Source organism: Numida meleagris, chromosome 1 (assembly GCF_002078875.1).
Source record: "Numida meleagris isolate 19003 breed g44 Domestic line chromosome 1, NumMel1.0, whole genome shotgun sequence".
NCBI classification, from domain to species: domain Eukaryota; kingdom Metazoa; phylum Chordata; class Aves; order Galliformes; family Numididae; genus Numida; species Numida meleagris.
The window spans coordinates 95,906,527-95,925,749 of NC_034409.1; the positions used below are offsets into that span (position 1 = coordinate 95,906,527).

A 19,223-nucleotide genomic window follows, 5' to 3' on the forward strand; every position below is an offset into this window, starting at 1 on the left:
AGGAAGAAGTTATTTACTCAGAGAGTGGTGAGGCACTGGCACAGGCTATCCAGAGAGGCTGTGGACACCCCATCTCTGGTGGCATTCAAGGCCAGGTTGGATGGAATCATGGGCAAGCCTGATGTAGTGGTTGGCAATCCTACTCACGGCAGGGGGGCTAGAACTCGATGATCTTTAAGGTCCCCTTCAACTTAAGCTATTCTATGATTCTGTGATCGGCTGTATTTATGTAAGAACCTGTCACTGATCTTAGAAGAAAATCTTATATATGGACCTTTACATATACCTAATGCCATTGCTCTTATACCTCTACTTTGCTCTTTTACATATGAATGGGGTAAAAAAAAATTAAGATCTTTCCAAGGTAAAAACCAATATGCCCAGCTAACATGTAAGTTAAGTCCTTTGCCTATGTTGATAGAATCTACAATATACCACCTACATTAATATAGCAATTCATTAAAAAAAATTAAAGTTTTTGAGTCCTCAGAAACCAAGGTCTGAAAATGTTTTCAGCACCAAATGAACACTCAGAAAATGCTGCAGTATTAATCAGCTTGTTGAACTAGTACTTGTGGGACAGACCACTGTCACATGAAAGGGGAATTTTGTTCACCAACAGTGACACTCATGCCACCTGGAAATTCATAAATCCGAACCACTGTTTACATAGTGGTTTCCACTGGCATCCCACTGCCATAAATCCCACAAGAGAACAGTGAGCTTCAGATAACACATTCACAAACAGATGTGAGAGCCTTGAAGTTCAGGTGTTACCCATGCCTTTTCACTGCATATTATGTACCATGCTTTTCTTGGGTTACATTCTTCTTGCATTAGAATTCATATTTATCTCCTTCTGACGTGGCTTCTGTAAACTACTTGAGGATCACTGCGCTGTCTCTTAAGTACTCTGCCTGTGTCCCAAGAGCTCAGAAATGTAAAGGTAGTGCCTCCTGAATGAACTGTGATGCATATGAGAGAACCCGCAGTCCATCAGCTATTACAAAAACCCAAAAGACTTGCCAAGTATTCAAGTTAAAAAATACCGTAAAGCTTCATTTTACTGCAGTGTAAAATTGTTGGATTTACAGATAACAAAAGAGCACTCTTAGACTTCAGTTCCCTCCCTCCAAGATTCTGATAAAATAACAGCCAAAAATGTTACGGAATTCTGGCATGGCTTTCAAAATTAAGACCAAATTCTCAGACAAATTGTAACATCTTGATCTGCAGTCACATGTATTTGCCCTTCAACTCAAGAATGTCCTAATCTTGGAAAATACCATTCTCCTAAGAATTCTGATTTCTCTTGTGAACAAAGCCATTTCTCTGGAACAAATACTGATCCTCCTCTACCCACAAGCTTTTGAGTGCTACCTCCTTCCAGGCAAGATGAAATCAAACCTGTTTTTTTTTCTTTTTTTAAAAAGCCCTCTAAAGATTACAAAGGGAAAAAAACCAGACTGTCTGGAAGAAATTTAAATCTTGTTACTGGTTCTACACTGAGGCTTGTAATACCTGTAAATGGATAATCCTTTTCTAAACAGATAGAAGGAAAACATGTGCTTTGTTACTGGTTATTAGCTGAGACCTAACAGGTCAGTAACTGAGCCTTTGTGAGAAATTAATGGTCACTGAGGCAAAGCACACAATCTAAGCTTGAGAAAAGAATAAACTCATTGAAAAGATTTCTTATACCTCTGTCATCAAGATGACTTCTGGAAATGTGCTCCTTTGTTTAAAAACAAAACAAAACAAAACAAAAAACAACAACAACAAAAAACCTTTAAAAATGTGCACTGAATGTTGTGTGTGTGTGTGCATGTGCTTGAAAGCTGATTGTAGCAGCCAGGTAAGGACCCGGCAGTATTGGTGGATGACAAGCCAGACGTGAGCCAGCAATATATTCCTCTCCTGCAAGGACAGGATGAGAGAGCTGGGGCTGTTCAGCCTGGAGAAGAGAAGGCTCTGGGGAGATCTGAGAGTAGCCTTTCTGTATCTAGAGGGGGATTATAAGAAAGAATGGGACAATCTCTTTAACAGGGGTAATATATGATAACACATGGGGAAATGGTTTCAAACTGAAAGAAGGAAGATTTAGACTAGATATAAGGAAGAAGTTTTTTTCCATAAGGGTGGCAAGACACTGGCACAGGTTGCCCAGAGAGGTGGTGGATGTCCCATCCCTGGAGACACTCAAGGTCAGGCAGGAGGTGCTCTGAGCTACCTGATCTAGCTGTAGGTGTCCCTCTTCATTGCAGGGGAGTTGGACTAGATGAGTTTAAAGGTCCCTTCCAACTCAAACGATTCTATGATGCTAGGTAACAGTGGGTTAGAGTGCAGTCCAAACAGCAAAGGTAGCAATCATGCACGTTTTGTTCGTAACTATCAGAACACTTTATCGTGTTGATGACTAGATACTTGAGGGCTTTAAAGGGTTTTGGAGCATTTGCCCCTCGGTTGCGGTGCAGCAGATGCAGTACCCACCGACCCCACAAGAGGTCAGGCGGAGCTTTTTAGGACTATTGCTGCAGGGCGCGGATCCCGTTACCTAGCGACGCACGCTGTCGTGCAGCCCTTTGCGGCAGCTGGGCCCGTTCCCCCGTTCCGCCCGGCGGCGGCAGCAGCACCGCCATGTCGGGGCCGGGGCGGGCGGGGGAGTCGGACCGGACGCTGTTCGTGGGGAACCTGGAGAGCCGCGTGCGGGAGGAGATCCTCTACGAACTCTTCCTGCAGGTGGCGGGCGGGCCCGCGGGGCGGGGTGGGGCCTGCGGCCTGGAGCCGCCTCAGGGCAGCGGCCTCGGGCAGGGGCGTAGGGGTTTGGGCAGGGCAGTGGCAGCTGGCGCCTTGGCTGTGCTGGCTGCGGCCTGGCAGCGCGCAGCCCCGGTGGGCCGTGCCGGGATCTGGTGTGCCCTGCAGCCGCCGAAAACCGAGAGTTAGAATAGATGCTAGGAGGAAATTCACTCAGAGGACGGTGAGGCACTGGTGCAGGCTGCCCAGAGAAGCTGTGGTGCCCCATCCCTGGAGGTGCTCAAGGCCAGGTTGGATGGGGTGCTGGGCAGCCTGAGCTGGTGGGGGCAGCCCTGCCCACGGCAGCGGGTTGGTGTTGAGTGGGCTTTAAGGTCCCTTCCAACCCAAACCGAATGCGGTTCTGTGACAACTCGTGCTTGTGATGTTTATGGTAGCTTCTGTGGCTTTGAGGGCTCAGTGCACTGCTGGGCTGGGCTGCCCCTCTGTCACCCATCTGTGAGAAGGGTACAAGTAACAGAGTAGGACAGGTGTTAGGAATGGTTTTCAGGTGGGCTGTGGGACTTCCACTGCTGTGAACTTTATAACAAAATGTTTTCTGTTCTAATGCTTGAGAAGATATTAATTCTGTCAGTGAGATCCAAACTATTCTCTCTATTCTTTCCCAAGACCTGAGAGACTTGCCTTAGGGGTGGTCTATTTTAAGACACTGACTTGGCTTCAATTTTGATTTGCTATTAACAAAATGTTTGGCTAAGCCAGGCTTATTAACCTGAAAGTGGTAAGGAAAAGGAGGCGTGGGTGGCAAGGAGGGAGCATTGTGTCAGTAATGCAAGCATCATACTGCAGGATGGATTGACAGCAGTGGATGATGATAAAGTATTTCTCCTGGCCTTATACAGTCAGCCTGTATCTAGCTCACACTTGGCAGTTCTGCTAACCGTGTGATGATACGCTTGCTTCTGCTAACACTAATTATTCCCAGTTGCAGAAAGAACTTTGCTGCCTTCTGATGTGTTTGCAAAATAAAGAGCACAAAAAAAGAAGTGGGCAGACTAATCTGCTCCTTCGCTATTTCATTTAATAATCAGAACTATTTTTACTCACCATTTTTATTCCACCGATTAATGTGATATTCGTCATCTTAAGTAGGCGAGGTATCAGCACATTACTCCATTTGCACTGAAAAGCCTTTTTGTTTGGTATATTCCAGCCTTGTAGTCTTTAGCTCCTTCAGTTTCTTACTAACTTTAAGTTTTTAACTTTTCCCTACAGTTATGTAAGAAATTGACGTTTGTTTCTTATTTTCTATGCAGTATCCCTGTTTCCAACAGTTAACAGTATTCTGCAGTTTAGCTGTAAAAGCTAGATTAAAAATGTGCATCTTACCAGGAGACATGAGTAATTTACCATACAAATCCTGGCGCAAAAGGGATGAAAATAAACAGATGTCCTCTGAATGCAGTTTTACACAAATCTTCTGTATAATCTGCTTTAGTCACCCAAATGTAAACTTTTATCTGGGTCTTCAGGTCATGCCAATAACACCTACTTAACTTCTTCCTTCTCTTCATCTTGTTCTTGCTCAGGTTTCTCTGTTTTTGCTGCAATAGCACACGCTTCTCACTGAAGTATTGTCCTTTCTTGGAAAGTACACAGATCTATATTCTTGCTGTAGTACAGCCCTAAAAATGTACCGCTGAGCTGTAGCTTTCCCCTCATGAAATTAGGATAAAATATCTATTATTAGGAATTCTAAACTATTAATATTTTTTTGTTTATGAACAGGAAGACAACATATTTAAGACTGATCTTCAAAGAGCTTGAGCTTGTTACTTCTAGAGCTGTTACTTCTAGTTCTTGAAGATCCAGACCTCCTCATTAGGCAAATAATCTGAAGACTGGATATATGCCATTTTTAGAAAAACTGCAGTGTAGTGGAGAACAACAGAAAAAAGCCTTAGAGCCAACTCAAGCAAAACCAGGTGTGTTCAGAATGTCACTGAAATCCCCTCTTCAAAACAAACAAACAAAAAACACACCAAATTTGAAGATACTTGGAAAGACAGAATCATTGTATTGAAGATTCTCTGCACAAGTCACCCTAGGTAGTATCTGTTGCTGTATAGCCTGATCATCTTTCTGTGCCAATAATAAAAATTATATATTATTTTCCATCCTTTGTCTGTATGGCTCTCCTGCTTTCACCAAGGTTGGGGGTGAGAGGAGGAAATGTTTTCCATGTTTCAGTAAGAGCATTATATTTAAGTGAAGAGTTGTTTATACTCAGATGGCAAAAGCATACAGCAATCATACAATCATAGAATTAGCTAGATTAGAAAAGACCTACCAGATCATCCAGTCCAACCATCCACCCACCACCAATAACCCCACTAAACCATGTCTCTCAACACTAAATGTTTCTTGAACACCTCCAGGGACGGTGACTCAACCACCTCCCTGGGCAGCCCATTCCAGTGCCTGACCACTCTTTCAGAAAAGTAGTATTTCCTAATGTCCAGCCTAAATCTCCGCTGACGCAACTTGAGGCCATTCCCCCTCATCCTGTCACTAGTTACAAGAGAGAAGAGGCCGACACCCAGCTCACTACAACCTCCCTTCAGGTAGTTATAGAGAACGATAAGGTCTCCCCTGAGCCTCCTCTTCTCCAGACTGAACAACCCCAGCTCCCTCAGCCTCTCCTCATAAGGCCTGTGCTCCAGACCCCTCACCAGCTTTGTCGCCCTCCTCTGAACATGCTCCAAGGCCTCAATGTCTTTCTTGCAGTGAGGAGCCCCTCACTGGACACAGTACTCGAGGTGCGGCCTCACCAGTGCTGAGTACAGAGGGACAATGACTTCCTTACTCCTACTGGCAACACTATTTCTGATACAAGCCAGGATGCCATTGGCCTTCTTGGCCACCTGGGCACACTGCTGGCTCATGCTCAGCCAAGCGTTGACCAACACCCCCAGGTCCGTTTCCTCTACACAGTCTTCCAGCCGCTCTGCCCCAAACCTGTAGCATTGCCTGCGGTTGTTGTGGCCAAAGCGCAGGACCCGGCACTTGGTCTTGTTGAACCTCTCATCCCATTGGCTTCAGCCCAGAGATCCAGCCTGTCCAGATCTCTCTGTAGGGCCCCTCTACCCCCAGGCAGATCAGCAGTTCCTGCCAGCTTGGTGTCATCTGCAAACTTACTGAGGGTGCTCTCAATGCCCTCATCCAGGTCATCAATAAAGATATCGAAGAGGACAGGGCCCAGCATCAATCCCTGGGGAACACTACTCGTGACCGGTCACCAGCTGGATTTAACTCCATTCACCACCACTCTCTGGGCCTGGCCCTCCAGCCAGCTCCTTATCCAGCAAAGAATGTACCTGTCCAAGCCACGGGCTGCCAGCCCATGGGAAACACCGTGTCGAAGGCTTTCACCATGGGAAACAGTGTTGAAGGCTTTGCTGAAGTCTAGGTAGACCACATCAACAGCCTTTCCCTCATCCACCAGGCGGGTCACTCGATCATAGAAGGAGATCAGGTTGGTCAAGAAGGACATTCCCTTCACAAACCCATGCTGGCTGGGACTGTTCCCCCGGTTGTCCCACAAATGCCGCGTGATCTCCCTTAGGACAATCTACTCCATAACCTTCCCTGGCACTGAGGTCAGGCTGACAAATCAAACGTTATCACAGATGACAGTCCTTAATATCCTCATCTGACATCACAACAGCTAGAATCAAGGAAGATGACTCCAAATCATCACTATTTAGTTAACATGTGTTTGCCTAAAGCTGTAGATTACCTTTGAGTTCACATGGTAACAATAGTCGTAGAGTATGCCAGTTCTAAAGGTGAGTGCTACTTTTTGATTCAGGACAATGAATTCTCCATCTGCGACAGTAATTTAGACATTCAAAAATGTTGTTGCTGTATCTGAAAAATGTTGGTATTTGCTATGAAAATAACAATGTATTTGAAAGTGGAGCCAGTATTTATGTAATACCACTGTTTTAATTTGGTTATTCTAGAAGTATTGGGCAAGGATTGTAATGGTGCACGTAAGCAGAGATGGAACTTCTTTTCAATGAAGACGTTTTGTGGTATATCCTGAGCTGGAAGGGACACATGAGATTCATCGAGTCCAAACAGAGCAACCTGTGTGTGTGTGTGTGTGTGTGGAGGGTGTGGGGGGGTTCTGTTCCTTGGTTTATATTGTGTTTTTGTTTGTTTTTTTCTTGGTCAGTAACAGTATATTATCTCTGCTTAGACGATGATAGTGTCTCTTGATTCTTTGTCAAGCATTTGTGATGAGGGCTAGGTAGTATAGAAAATTAGATTTTGTTGTGGTTCCAGAAGAACTATTCTCTATTTAAGCTTGCTTTCCAACAGTTTTGATGCTTCCCACTTTAGGATTTTAAGGAAAATAGAATCATATTAATGGATTACTTTGGTTTTACACAGCTGATATAATCAATTTGTTCAGTTGTGTTAGCTGTGCAAAAAATTATGTAATGGTTGTACTAGAAACTGTACATGCACGAGTTAACCTTTGTTATGCAAAGTAACCTAATATTCCTTCTTTCGGCTGTCAAAAATATCTTTTAAAAATGATATTATTAACGTAGAACCAGTCATCACCCATGGACTGATAGTTGGTTCTAGTTTTAATATTTGTAGGGCTGTTTTTTGTTTTGTAAATGCTCAGAATTTTAGAGATTTTAAAAATAAAGAAGCTTATATGCCAGAAACACTGTTTCTGACTATGGCAATATACATAATTATGAAATGATTGTGATTTTTTTTTTAGTAGAAGTTCTGTGAGAAAATAATGCAAATTTCTTTCAGGCTGGACCATTAACCAAAGTGACGATTTGTAAAGACAAGGAAGGAAAACCTAAGTCTTTTGGATTTGTCTGCTTCAAGCACAAAGAATCAGTGCCTTATGCAATAGCTTTGCTGAATGGAATCCGTTTGTATGGAAGACCAATTAAAGTACGGTATCGGTTTGGTAGGTTTAGCAGTCACAATGATCACTTAAGTCTTTTTCTAAAGTCTTCTTTTTGAAGTATTTTTGTCTAAAATTATTAGTTTTTATCCTACAGTCTTTTAGAAAGATGACAATTTGTAGTTGAACATATTACAGTTCTTTTTCTTCTTTTTTTAGGAACAAAAAAGTTTCTTTTTGGCATAGGGAAGTATTTACCTTTTCTATTTTTTTGTTTACTAAGAAAAAACAGTAGGTTGCTTCCAAACAACTCAGCTTGTTGCCATCTTCCACAGAGTATGGTCTGAGCTGACTTGCAACTCTGGTGTGGATGTTTTTCATGCCAGGTTGTATTTAGGTGATTTCTAATTGCAACACCCTAAAGGGTGTGACTTTCACTCACAGTCTTGACTCACTTAAGAGCAGCAACTATCAAGCTGTTTGATAGCTTTTATACTAGAACCATGGAGCTATCAGTTTTACTTTAATTGGAAGAGAGTGTAGTTAGGAAAACACAGTCAAAGTCTCGTTCTTCATTTTTTGTTTATGAAAATAAACCTTCTAGAAATCTAATGATTAGGCAGTATTTGCAGTCCAAATATTGACTTGTTCCTGCTCTGCACTGTGGCACTCCTTATCTAGAAGGCTGTACAGAACAATTGTTTGATTTAAGTAAAAATATGTGAGGTTCCTAAAATCAGAAACAGTCCTGATTTATGCTTCTGTAAGTGGCTGAGTATAAATGATAAATGAACATTTTCAAACAGTTCATTGATGGTATAGATTGTCTGCCATAAAATGACACCTTTCCGTTATATGCCAGCTTTGATATACTAGCATAGTACAGGTGACAGAATACTTCCTGTGTTTTAACTTGTTAATCATACAGTCAAAACTGAATAGTCATTACAGTCTTGTCTTATTTACAGGAAGTTCACACTCTTCAGAACTAAACAGCCCAACACATGGTTTTGAGAACTATGTTGACTTATATTCACCTTCATATAGGTAACAAAGATCTCCTTTGAAAGATTATTATAATCTTTGTAAGATTATTATAATAATTAAATATTAAAAATAATGTGGTAGATAGAGCAAAGCAATCTTTAGGCTCTTCATTTACACAGCAGTTCACACTAATTGCATCCATGCTGATGACTCGCAGTGGGTTTTAGTTAATGTTTGGTTGTTTAGCTTGCTAGAGGTTCAGTTAGTTAAATTCCCAGTCCTATTTGTTTTTGCAAGATACGGGAATGTGAAAAAGTATTTAAAGTATGGTGTTTGTACTAGCAGTGTTTGCAGTTCTTAGAGGAAAAGAAAATCTGGCAATTAAGATCATCTTTTTAAACTCCATTGAGTTTACTTGCTGAGTGTGTACATACAAGCAAATGTCATGTAGATGTGAGTGTACAGGTAGAACCTGTAAGCACTGTTACAATAGAACTCTGAACATCCCAATTTCAATATTTTAACATCTCAAATTCAATTTTTATTTTTTTGGAAGTGATAGAGTCCACAAAGAGTGACAAAACTTTGTGGAAGCTGAACTCCTGTGGTGAAATCCAGAACTCTTTTGAGTCTGCAGTACACATCAGGATTACTTGTTAATGGAATCTTTGGAATTGTTTTCCTTGTTTCATTTATTTATTTATTTATTTTGTGGAAGTCCAGTTGTTAATATCTATATTGTTCTCTTGAATACACTCATTATAGCCCAAGAGCTGAGTATCGGCACTCTATGAGGTAGCATTTGTTAGAAATCTTGCCTTTGCATGTTTTCCTGTTTTTCCCAGGTATCCAGAGCCTTATGGAAATCCTCCATTTCCTGTTACTCCTTTTCCAATGAACAATTGTTTACCTCAGGAACATTCCGTCTTTCAAAAGATGGTGAGTTTGTGATGAAAGTTAAAAATATGTGAACTTATTAAGGAAGTTGAAGGTATTTGTGCAAACAAATGCTTATTTAGCGACTCAAATCTTGGCTTAGGCTGCTAAATTTCACTCTATGAGGTCAGTTTATTACTTCAGGTATCTACCAAACCAAGCTATTTTCTTACTGCAGGAATGTATTAAAGATATAACTTAGGGAGACTAAAAAAGTCATTTGACTGTAGGAACTCTTTGCTCTACTGTGTTTCAAATCAAATCCCCTTGGTGGGACAAGCTAACATAGTAAAATTACAGCTATGCAAGCAATAACTTCTTCATATATGGCTGTTTCAGTAAGGGAGCCTCTTAACTCTTCTACTCGCTTCAAATATGCCTAGCAGAAATTTGAAATTTAGTTCTGTCCTAAAATTAAACATAAACACTTCCCCAACAAACCACTACTGTCAATATGAGAAACAAGTTATGGCAGCAGCAATTTGATTTTCTAGCCTGAAACGTTTCATGTCTCTGCAGTTCTCACACTGATTGTTTACACTTATTGCAGTAAGACAGTGAGAACCCATATTCCCTTCAGTGAGACTGGTGTACTTTCTTGTCCCAATCTCTTTGAGGTATTCCATAGGGCAAGTGAACTGGTCTCTTCAAGTGGCAACTTATGGGTAAAACACTACTCATCAAACACATTGTGAAACTTCTGAATCTGATGAGTGTGAATGGGTAGGATGGAGGAAACCAAGCATTTAACACCAGATACTGACCGTGGGACTGCCGTGCTGCCACCCAGTCTGACTGGGGAATAGTCCAGCCCTTTGTAGCTGTAGAACGAGTGAACTCTGGATAGATAATTCCTACTAGCTGCAGTCTGGGCAGGAAAACACACAGATCTGTGGTGACTTGCCTCCCCTCTTCCCAGGCTCTGCCCTCAGAAGATCTGGTGTTTGCACAGACTTTCCCATCCGTCCCAGTGTGTTTGGATGCTTCTGAGGGTACCGTGTCCCTCACTGTGCTCACTGTCAAACCCATTTTTCAGTAACAATGCAGTACACAAATGCTGAGACTGGACTCTTAGAAGATAGCAGACCTGCACACAGCACTAACTCCATCCCATTTTCTGTTTGCTGGAAGAGACAGTGCTGCAGCAGTACCCCAGAGATTGCTTGTTTCAGTTTCAGCAGGAAGCTGTTCACATGTATGCCTTCACACATGTACATCAACTTTATGTTAGTAATCCAGATAGGTTACTTGAGAGGCTTTCTCTTGAACACAAGGGCATAATACTCAGTGCTTCCCATATCTTTTCTGGTTACTGCCAGTCAGTAGAAAGCTGCTCTTTCTCCTCTGACCTTTGTAATTGTACTCCTGTATTTGGACAGTGTATTTTATGTAGGTCACTCCACAAGTAAAACCTCCGATTTATTTCCATGGAAACTATAACAAATGCAAAGAGCACAATAACACTATTTGATAGAGCAAATATTCAGCTACAAAACATGGTCACCAACATTACCTACGTGTTTTTGCCAGCAATGAACAAGAGCCTGCATGCTGCGCTTGTAAAACTTTGCACCAGTGGAGGTGACCCGCTATCACCACTGATGAAACACACCACCCACCTCCTCGCTGTGCTCACATCCTCTGTTTGATCTCCATGAATGCTCAGCAAGCATCAGTGAATGTCAGTGGGTGCCATTTTTTCTGCATAGAGGAATTCCATGACCCACTTTTGCTTCACACGCACTTCCATGTCAGATGCCATTTTTCAGACAGCCCCTCTGCTGCCACCTGTCACATGGCAACAAAATGTAATGGGATATTGATGGGAACGTTCAACCTTTACTGCCATACCACCAGTATCCCACTTCTGGTGTCATGGGCCAACAGCTGGGCACTTACTGCGGTGTTCTAAGTGCTTTGATTCCCTGTAGCTTGTTGGAACTTGTTCCAAGTAACTCCAAAATTAGTTAAACCAGACTGAAAAAAAAATGCAGATATGCATGTCTTTATATTAACAATAGGCACTGTAATTAGGAATGTTTAAAAAAATACATAAAAGAAGAAATGAAAGGAATGCTGTGTTTGATTACCCTTCACAAATTCTTAACAGGAAGTTTAAACGTAAATGAGATTATGTATGTGCTCCACATTTGCCATGGAGGATTTTCTACATTTTCTTACTAAAGTTGTTGATCTAAGAAAATAATAAGATTTACTTTCAAATCTTGTTATTTTATACAACTTTGCTATCAATATTTTTATGGTAAAAGCTGTAATGCATGTGAAATAAAACTCTTCAAAACTTTCTCTTAACAGTATTAACAACTCAAGTTTTTATTTCTCTAGATGAACCATTTTTTAGAACAGCAATACACAGTTCACAGTCCGGTGGGTCAGCAATTTCCTTACTACCAGATGACTCTGCCACTGCCTTCAAGCTTATCCATTCCTCCCTATCAGAATCAAGCTGCAAATTTTAAGTCTGGACAGAGTTCTTTCGAGTTGGCTGTGCCACATTCAAGTGATGGAAAAGTGTACCAGGTGGATGAAAGCACCTCTAAAAGAAAAAGAGAACAGCAAAGTTGTGACAGCGACACTAGTACTGAGGATGATAGAATGAGACGAAGAGATCATGACCAAAAATACAATAAGTGCAAAGCCAAGAAAAAAAGGCATTAGTACTGTAAAAATGGATTATTTTTTGTCATATTTTCTATTTTTATTTGAGAGAAATTCTCTCATTGTTGCACTTTATTACAAAAGGAATGTTCAAGAGTCATATTAATTTTGAAATACATTATGCATAAAGTATACTGATACTTTATTTAACCTCAACCAAATAAAAGAAGAAAGTATTTTAAGGTATGGGAAATATTTAAAAAGATACAATTTTCCTACTGAAGGAAAAAAGTAGATATTTATGCTTCTGCTTTCCAAGAATTTCGAAAGTTTGTTATTTCGCTAATTTAGAAACTTTGTGAAAATGTATACTTTGAGCCACTCATAAAGCATATGTATCACTTCCATGACTTTTGGAATTTACTTTTGTGACTGCTTTAAGAATTTTCTGGAGCTGCTGAAGAAGTGAGCAGGCTAGAAATTCTAAGCACCGTATTAGAGATCTGCTCATCATTGAAGTATGAACACCTACAACTTTTCCTTTTTCCTGATTTATCTCCGCTCTTATGTTCCATTAGAATCACTGTGTACACTTATTGTAACTGTTTTTTTTTTTTTTCCAGTAGTAAATGCAAGGTAAAAAAAACGGGCATTTGCACTAACTAAAGGGTTTACCTAATGTATCAGTTCTCAAATGGATGTACTTAAAGGTTACAATATGTTCTGACTAGAACTGTGTATACACGTATGCGGATCTTTCTATAAACTTACTCTCAAGTGCTCTATTTGCTTATTTGAAACTCTAATTGTTAGTTGTAACAAATGGATGAAAAATAACTGAGCTTCTCTATTATAGTTCTAAATGGTAGGTTAAAACCAAGAATCCATGCAGTTAATACTACCTCCTAAGAACAAAGTTCCTCCCTTGTTTGCAGAGGAAGAATAAACTGTCTCATACCACAGTGAGTCAAAATTGTGACCTGTTTTCTATCTTTAATTATTCACAACTGCCACCAGTGACTTACACACAGATACAGAGGTATTTTTCCTATACAAGACCAAGTACGGGTGAAGCACTTCCATGATTCTGCTATGAGAAAGCAAAACTTTTCCGCTACTTAATATTGCTTAAAATTAAGTCTCCTGTTTAGACTGGACCAAAGAGAACCTGACAGTAAAAAGTTTGGTTGTATTAAACTCAGTTTTCTTGGATATAATGTTAGGTTGCTCGAAAGGAGTATTTTTCATCTTCACATTATTGAGAAAAAATACCCAAGTTTACTGACTACATCTTTCTTTCCCCCACCAGTAACTCCAGGACTAAGGCATGCAGGTGTCATCTCGCTTCTGCTGCAAGATAGTGATGACATTATACCAGTAGATCACTGATCGCAAAAGCTGACACAATAATGGAAAAACTTCACAAGTAAAATACACCAGATTGCTTGAAAGAAACAGAAACTGCGAGCACAGCGTCGCCGCAGCAGTCCGGGTCCCGTGCTGCGCGGTGGGTCCACCGGCGGGCCGGGCAACGGGGCGGGCACCGCCGGCTGCGAGACCGGGTGAAGGCGGAGGCCGTACCGCCCTCCCGCGCCTCGACTTGCGCAACACGCACAGGGGACGCGCGGCCCACGGCAGCCATGGACGGCTTGTACGAGCGCCTTAGCCCGGCCGGCGGGAAGGTGGGGCCGCGCGGGGTGAGCGGGAGGGAAGCGGCGTTGCGGCGTGCCCTGGCGGGCAGGGCGGGGCGGGGCGGGTGGATCCGCTGCGGGGGAGCTGAAGTGGAGGGCGGTAAGGGCGGTAAGGGCGGTAAGGGTTGTAAGGGCGGCGGGGCGCACGATTTTTACAGAAAGGGCACGCGCATTCTTCTTGTGTGCTTATTTCTTAGGTTATCATTTAATCGTTTTGAGGTTTGGTGGGTTTTTTTTTCACTGAAAGTACGAGAAAATTTTTGGAAAAAAAATACGTCAGAACACCGGCAGCTTCTGATGGATGGTTTCTTTACACCACCTACCGAATAGAGCTGTAACTGCATCTCTTGCTAGCGACTGTTTTTTAAGGTGATGCTGAATTCCTTAGCAACAGGAATCACACTCTGGGGCTGCTGGAGTCCGTCCTGGCATGCATACTGATTTCTCGTGGTGTAGGAGAGCCCTTACGTGCTTGCCTGCACTGCAGTCATTTACAGTGAGGTACGACATGGGCAGCAATCTGCACAGTGCATTTAGAAGTACTCCATCCCTTACGGTCTGAAAAGTGGTTGCTGCTTTTCAGGTATTAGCAGTTGATTGCTTCCAGTAGCCACATTTTCATCGAGGGGGAAAATCCACAAGTTTTTAGCTGTCAGAATTGCCTATCTTGGACATGCTTCACTGTTGGTGTAGTACTCCAGAGTATATATAAACAGTACAAAATCAAGCTAAGGTGGTAATTAATCATCCTCTCAGCACGATAAGTCAGGGAAGTTGGTAAGTCATGAAACTGTACATCTGTCATTCATCATGTCTTGTGTTAAGAGTGTATTGGTGGAGAAAAAAAGTATAAGTGTTACGGCTTACAATTAAATATCTTCTGAGAACGGTCAAGAAATGACATGAGGAAAAACTTCTTTAGTATTTCAAGTAATGTTTATAATTTTTTCCTTTTTTTCCCCCCTTTTCTTTCTTTTTTTTTTTTTTTTTTTAACAGAAATGCAGCCCTGAAGAAAATGTTTCTTGTTTTAGTAAATTAACGTATTCCTGGTTTAGCAGGTAAGAATTGAATAAATAGCTTGTTGATTTTCACTGATGCACTCTCACTTAGAGGGCACACACATTCCACACTGTCATTCGGGCTATATCTGTAGCCTGAGCCCAAGATTGCTGTTATCTTATTGTACAGAAATCATAGTTTACCATTTTTAGGGATCATATTCAAATATTTCATAGAATACATATTAATACTTATTTTGCATGTTATTTAGTAGCATTATTTAAAACATGATCTTTTGATAGTTGGAATCAGTGTTCTTTTCACAACAGAAATTACTTTTAGACACCAGGATTTAAACAGCCAAATTTGGCTTTTCTTTTTTATTTGTTATTTTTATTTTGTAAAAATTTGGTAATAGACAAAAATAGGTTTTCTTTGTGCTTGATACAGTGACAAAGCAATTTGCTCCATCTCCAGAAACAAATATTCAGTAATCCATTTCAGTACATTTACAAAGTAGCCAATGTCATACTTGTTTTCCTCTCCCTTTCATGTCAGGCCAAATGCCATCACCTTAGAGCTTGTTCAAAAACACTAGTAGAGTCCCTCTGCTTCTTGGAAATTATTTCACTCAAAAATAGGAACTGAAAGTTCAGCTATATCAAGCCATGCAGCTTCCTGCCACTTAGTATTTTGGATAGTAGTTGAAACAATCTCGTGTTATATCTTGTGACTATCACTCATTTTTAACATTTTTCTTATTCCTATAAAAATCATTTGAACCAGACCCACGTGAAAACTTTAAGTGAGAAACAATATCTTGAGTATCATAACTATTTCTTGCTTTATTCAGTACTATTTATTTTAAGCAAAAGCTGAAAATGGTATCTGTACTTTATAAGCCGAGACCAAAAGAATCAGATTGTTTCATGCATTGAGTGTAATTGGTTAACTTCAGCGGGGCCAGAATTTAGGAGTTCAGCCATCATTTTCAGAGTAACCATGCTTTTTAACAGTCATAGAATCATTAAGGTTGGAAAAAACCTGTACGATCATCTAGTCCAGCTGTCCACCTACCTCCAATATTGCCTGTTAAACCATATCTCTAAATACCACATGTTCATGTTGCTTGAACGCCTCCGGGGATGGTGACTCCACCACCTCCCCGGGCAGCCTTTTTCTGTGCTTGACCACTCATTCTGAGAAGACTTTTTTCCTAATACCCAAGCTGAACCTCCCCTGGTGCAGCTTGAAGCTATTACCTCTCATCTTATCACTGGTTACCTGGAAGAAAAGGCTGACCCCCACCTTGCTACAGCTTCCTTTCAGGTCCTTGTAGAGAGCAATAATGTCTCCCCTGTGCTTCCTCCAGACTAAACAATCCTAGTTTGCTCAGCTCCTTCACGTAAGACTTGTGCACCAGACTACTCACCAGCTTTGTTACCCTTCTCTGAACATGCTCCTGGCACTTGATGTCTTTCTTGTAGTGAAGAGCCTAAAACTGAACACGGTACTTGAGGTGCTGCCTCACCAGGCAGGGAGGATGATCACCTCCCTGCTCCTGCTGCCTGCATTATTTCTGATACAAGCCAGAATGCCATTGGCCTTCTTGACCACCTCAGCACACTGGTGACTCACATTCAGCCAGCTGTCAACAAGTACCCCCAAACCCTTTTGCTCCCTGTAGATTTCCAGACACTCTGCCCCAAGCCTGTCGTGTTGCCTGGAGTTGTTGTGGCCCAAGTGCATGACCTGGTCTTGTTGAACTTCATCCCATTGGCCTCAGCTCAGCGATCCCATCTGTCCAGATCACTCTGCAGGGCCTTCCTACCTCCAGGCAGATCAACACTTCCCCCTAGCTTGGTGTCTCCTGCAAACTTACTGCGAGTGCACTCAGTTCCCTCATCCAGATCATCAGTAAAGATCCTAAAAAGGTCTAGCCTGGGTACCAGCCCCTGAGGAACACCACTTGTGACTGGTCACCAACACGGTTTAACTCCGTTCACCACCATTCTCCAGTCCTTGCATTCTATGTCATATAAAAGTATGTAGAATACTCTGTGCAGCATTTTCAAATGATATTTATTTGTTCATTATGTAACAGTGTTAACCAAAGTGTACAAGCTGGGATATTTCCTGTAGTTTTTAACCACTTGTACAGTGTTTAACAAAAGGAGAGAGGAAGGGAAATATGGTTTGAGTTCTGATGAGTTAGAGCTTGCTTTACTATAAAGTATCTAATGCGATGCAGTCACACTGATAGTGTAAATGTTAGGTATGGTCATTCTTCCCAAGCAGAAGCGAACATGAGCAGTAAATTGTTAAGTATAAACTCGTCTTTAGCGCTTGCAATCTTAATGAAGAGTTCTCAAATTAACTGTTGTATAGTAAACCCCTGGGGGTTTGTTATGTTTCCTTAGATTTCAAGCAGTCTGGAGATTGCAGTGTGAAGGCCACTTGATAAATTGGTTTATCCAGTGGGTTTTAGCATTGAGATAAATGGGAACTATTATTTGAGAATTCTGCATAACTCAAGTGCTAGTGGGTCTGCTTTCTTCATCTGTCTCAAAAGCTGGTGCTCCTAGTGCAAGGCTGTGTTGTTTCTCCCCTGATTTATCAAGAGTAAGACAAATTTGCTTTTTCTTAGTTTAATAGCTTCAGTAGACCTCTGGGGGACATGTGGGGATAGCAAAGTCCACCCCCGCTAGAATTTTGTTACCAAAGTGTTTCTGAATCTTATTTCCATCCTTTGCTAAACACAATGGCACATTCATCAGCATGAAGCTGAGCACTGGCACAGAGATATACACTGGGAGTGCACTCTTGAGAAGATGGACTCTGCATCTGCATTTCAGCCCTCAGAGGGAGAAGTGCCCAGCACCGTAAAGGCATTAGTGCTGCTGCTGTCAGGACACACGCCCGTATCCTTACATGCATCTCTTGTTGCTTTCTAGGTGTTTAGGGCTTTCTCTAAGATGAATGTTATTGTCAACGTAAGTCTCTTTGCATTTTTCCCACCTCAGAAATGAGACGTTGGTTTTTCTTCAAGTTCTCTGAAATGTCTGCTCATTAGAAAATACAGATCATCTATTACTCTTTGAAATGGAGTTCCTGTAGGTTCAGCGTATTCATCAGCCCTATTTTGCCACTTTCAAGAACAATTTCACTTTTTTTTTAGCAAAGAAGTGACTAACAGCACTTTGCTGAAACGAAATTTTAACACATGAGGATCTCCTGTAAGGAAAATTCCATCGTACTTATGCTGAAACCCAGTACTTCAGGGTTGTTACCTTGGTTAAAAACAAGTTGGACCATGATGCAGTCTGATGATTCCTTGATTTATTAAAAAAAATGTATTTAATTCCCAGTTGTAATAGTAACTGGCTAGTTATGCTAAACAAGTTTATTCATTAAATACTGTATTTTCCTGTGGAGAGATGTGTCAGACTTTGAAAGTACAAAGTTTCCTCAGAATTTGCTGTTCAGATGTGATAATGTGTTTGGGCTCTTCGTACTTCAGGTGAATTTCAGTATTCAGAATTATGTATATTATTTTGAGTATACATTGTACTTACATACCCTAAATGATATAATTAACTTTCTGAATTACTATTTTGGTTTGCTTAATTTGTTGTATTTCCTGCTGTCTAAATTCATTCCTTTTTTTAGACTAATATCTGTAGGCTATAAAAAGCCTTTGGAGAGAGATGACCTGTTTGAACTGAATGAAGGTGATTCACCATACAGCGTGGGTCCTCACTTTGAAAAGCAATGGAGGAAAGAGATCCAGAAGTCTGCTGCAGGATTGACGGTAGCGATAAATCTGAAAATACGCAAAATCCTTTTCTAAATTTAGAGAGACTAGAAGCTAATTTTTTAAAATTTCTATTTTTTGTTGAACAGACTACTTTCTATAGATTGCAAAGACCAATCAGTATTGTGATCTGTGATCTCTAATGTGGCTATAGGATTTTTCTTAGTTTTACAATTCGAGCGTATCTCTTACAAAAAAAATCCAATTACACTTTAACACATCAAGTAGTGTGGAAATTACCATTACTTTTGCTTTGTTCATTAAGCACCATGTATTTCAAATATCTTACTACTTCCTGGTTTCTCATTACTTCTATATGTCTGGTGTTCAGAGAAATCCATTATCAGTTTGTTCACCAGTAGATGCTCGGACCTGGAGAACGCACAAAACAAGCTTCAATTTCCTTTAATTTCATCAGTATTGAGTCTTACAAACATTTTGTTTGTTTTGCTTGAGTTTGCCTGTGTGACTTTCATGTAAAAA

The 19,223-nt window shown here is 41.0% G+C and overlaps 2 protein-coding genes across 5 annotated transcripts in view; both read left to right on the forward strand.

Annotated features, from left to right (window-relative positions):
* On the forward strand, positions 2,247-13,197 carry RBM11 (RNA binding motif protein 11). Of its 2 annotated transcripts, XM_021403296.1 has the most exons (5): positions 2,247-2,739; positions 7,594-7,756; positions 8,662-8,740; positions 9,526-9,619; positions 11,963-13,197. In XM_021403296.1, the coding sequence occupies exons 1-5, from the start codon at positions 2,638-2,640 to the stop codon at positions 12,293-12,295; spliced, it is 771 nt and encodes a 256-aa protein (XP_021258971.1). In that variant the 5' UTR covers positions 2,247-2,637; the 3' UTR covers positions 12,296-13,197. The 2 variants fall into 2 exon arrangements, 1 of the variants encoding a protein (XP_021258971.1); XR_002440625.1 differs by lacking the exons at positions 7,594-7,756; positions 8,662-8,740; positions 9,526-9,619; positions 11,963-13,197 and adding an exon at positions 4,540-4,928 and having other exon boundaries at positions 2,555-2,739.
* LOC110401788 (multidrug resistance-associated protein 1-like) overlaps positions 13,672-19,223 on the forward strand; it is a 34,921-nt gene continuing 29,369 nt past the window's right edge. Inside the window, exons 1-3 of one of the 3 annotated variants that reach the window (XM_021403273.1) lie at positions 13,672-13,932; positions 14,924-14,985; positions 18,596-18,737. In XM_021403273.1, coding sequence (XP_021258948.1) covers positions 13,876-13,932; positions 14,924-14,985; positions 18,596-18,737 — 261 coding nt within the window. In that variant the 5' untranslated portion in view covers positions 13,672-13,875. Of the gene's footprint in view, positions 13,933-14,923; positions 14,986-18,595; positions 18,738-19,223 lie in introns of those variants that run through there. The other 2 variants (XM_021403268.1, XM_021403277.1) reach the window with 2 other exon arrangements.

Bases quoted from the DNA above. Each gene is read 5' to 3' on its own strand.
- RBM11 (XM_021403296.1), top strand. From the start codon at position 2,638: ATGTCGGGGCCGGGGCGGGCGGGGGAGTCGGACCGGACGCTGTTCGTG. The intron at 2,740-7,593 runs GTGGCGGGCGGG...AATTTCTTTCAG, and splicing joins TCTACGAACTCTTCCTGCAG to GCTGGACCATTAACCAAAGT. The intron at 8,741-9,525 runs GTAACAAAGATC...TGTTTTTCCCAG, and splicing joins TTATATTCACCTTCATATAG to GTATCCAGAGCCTTATGGAA.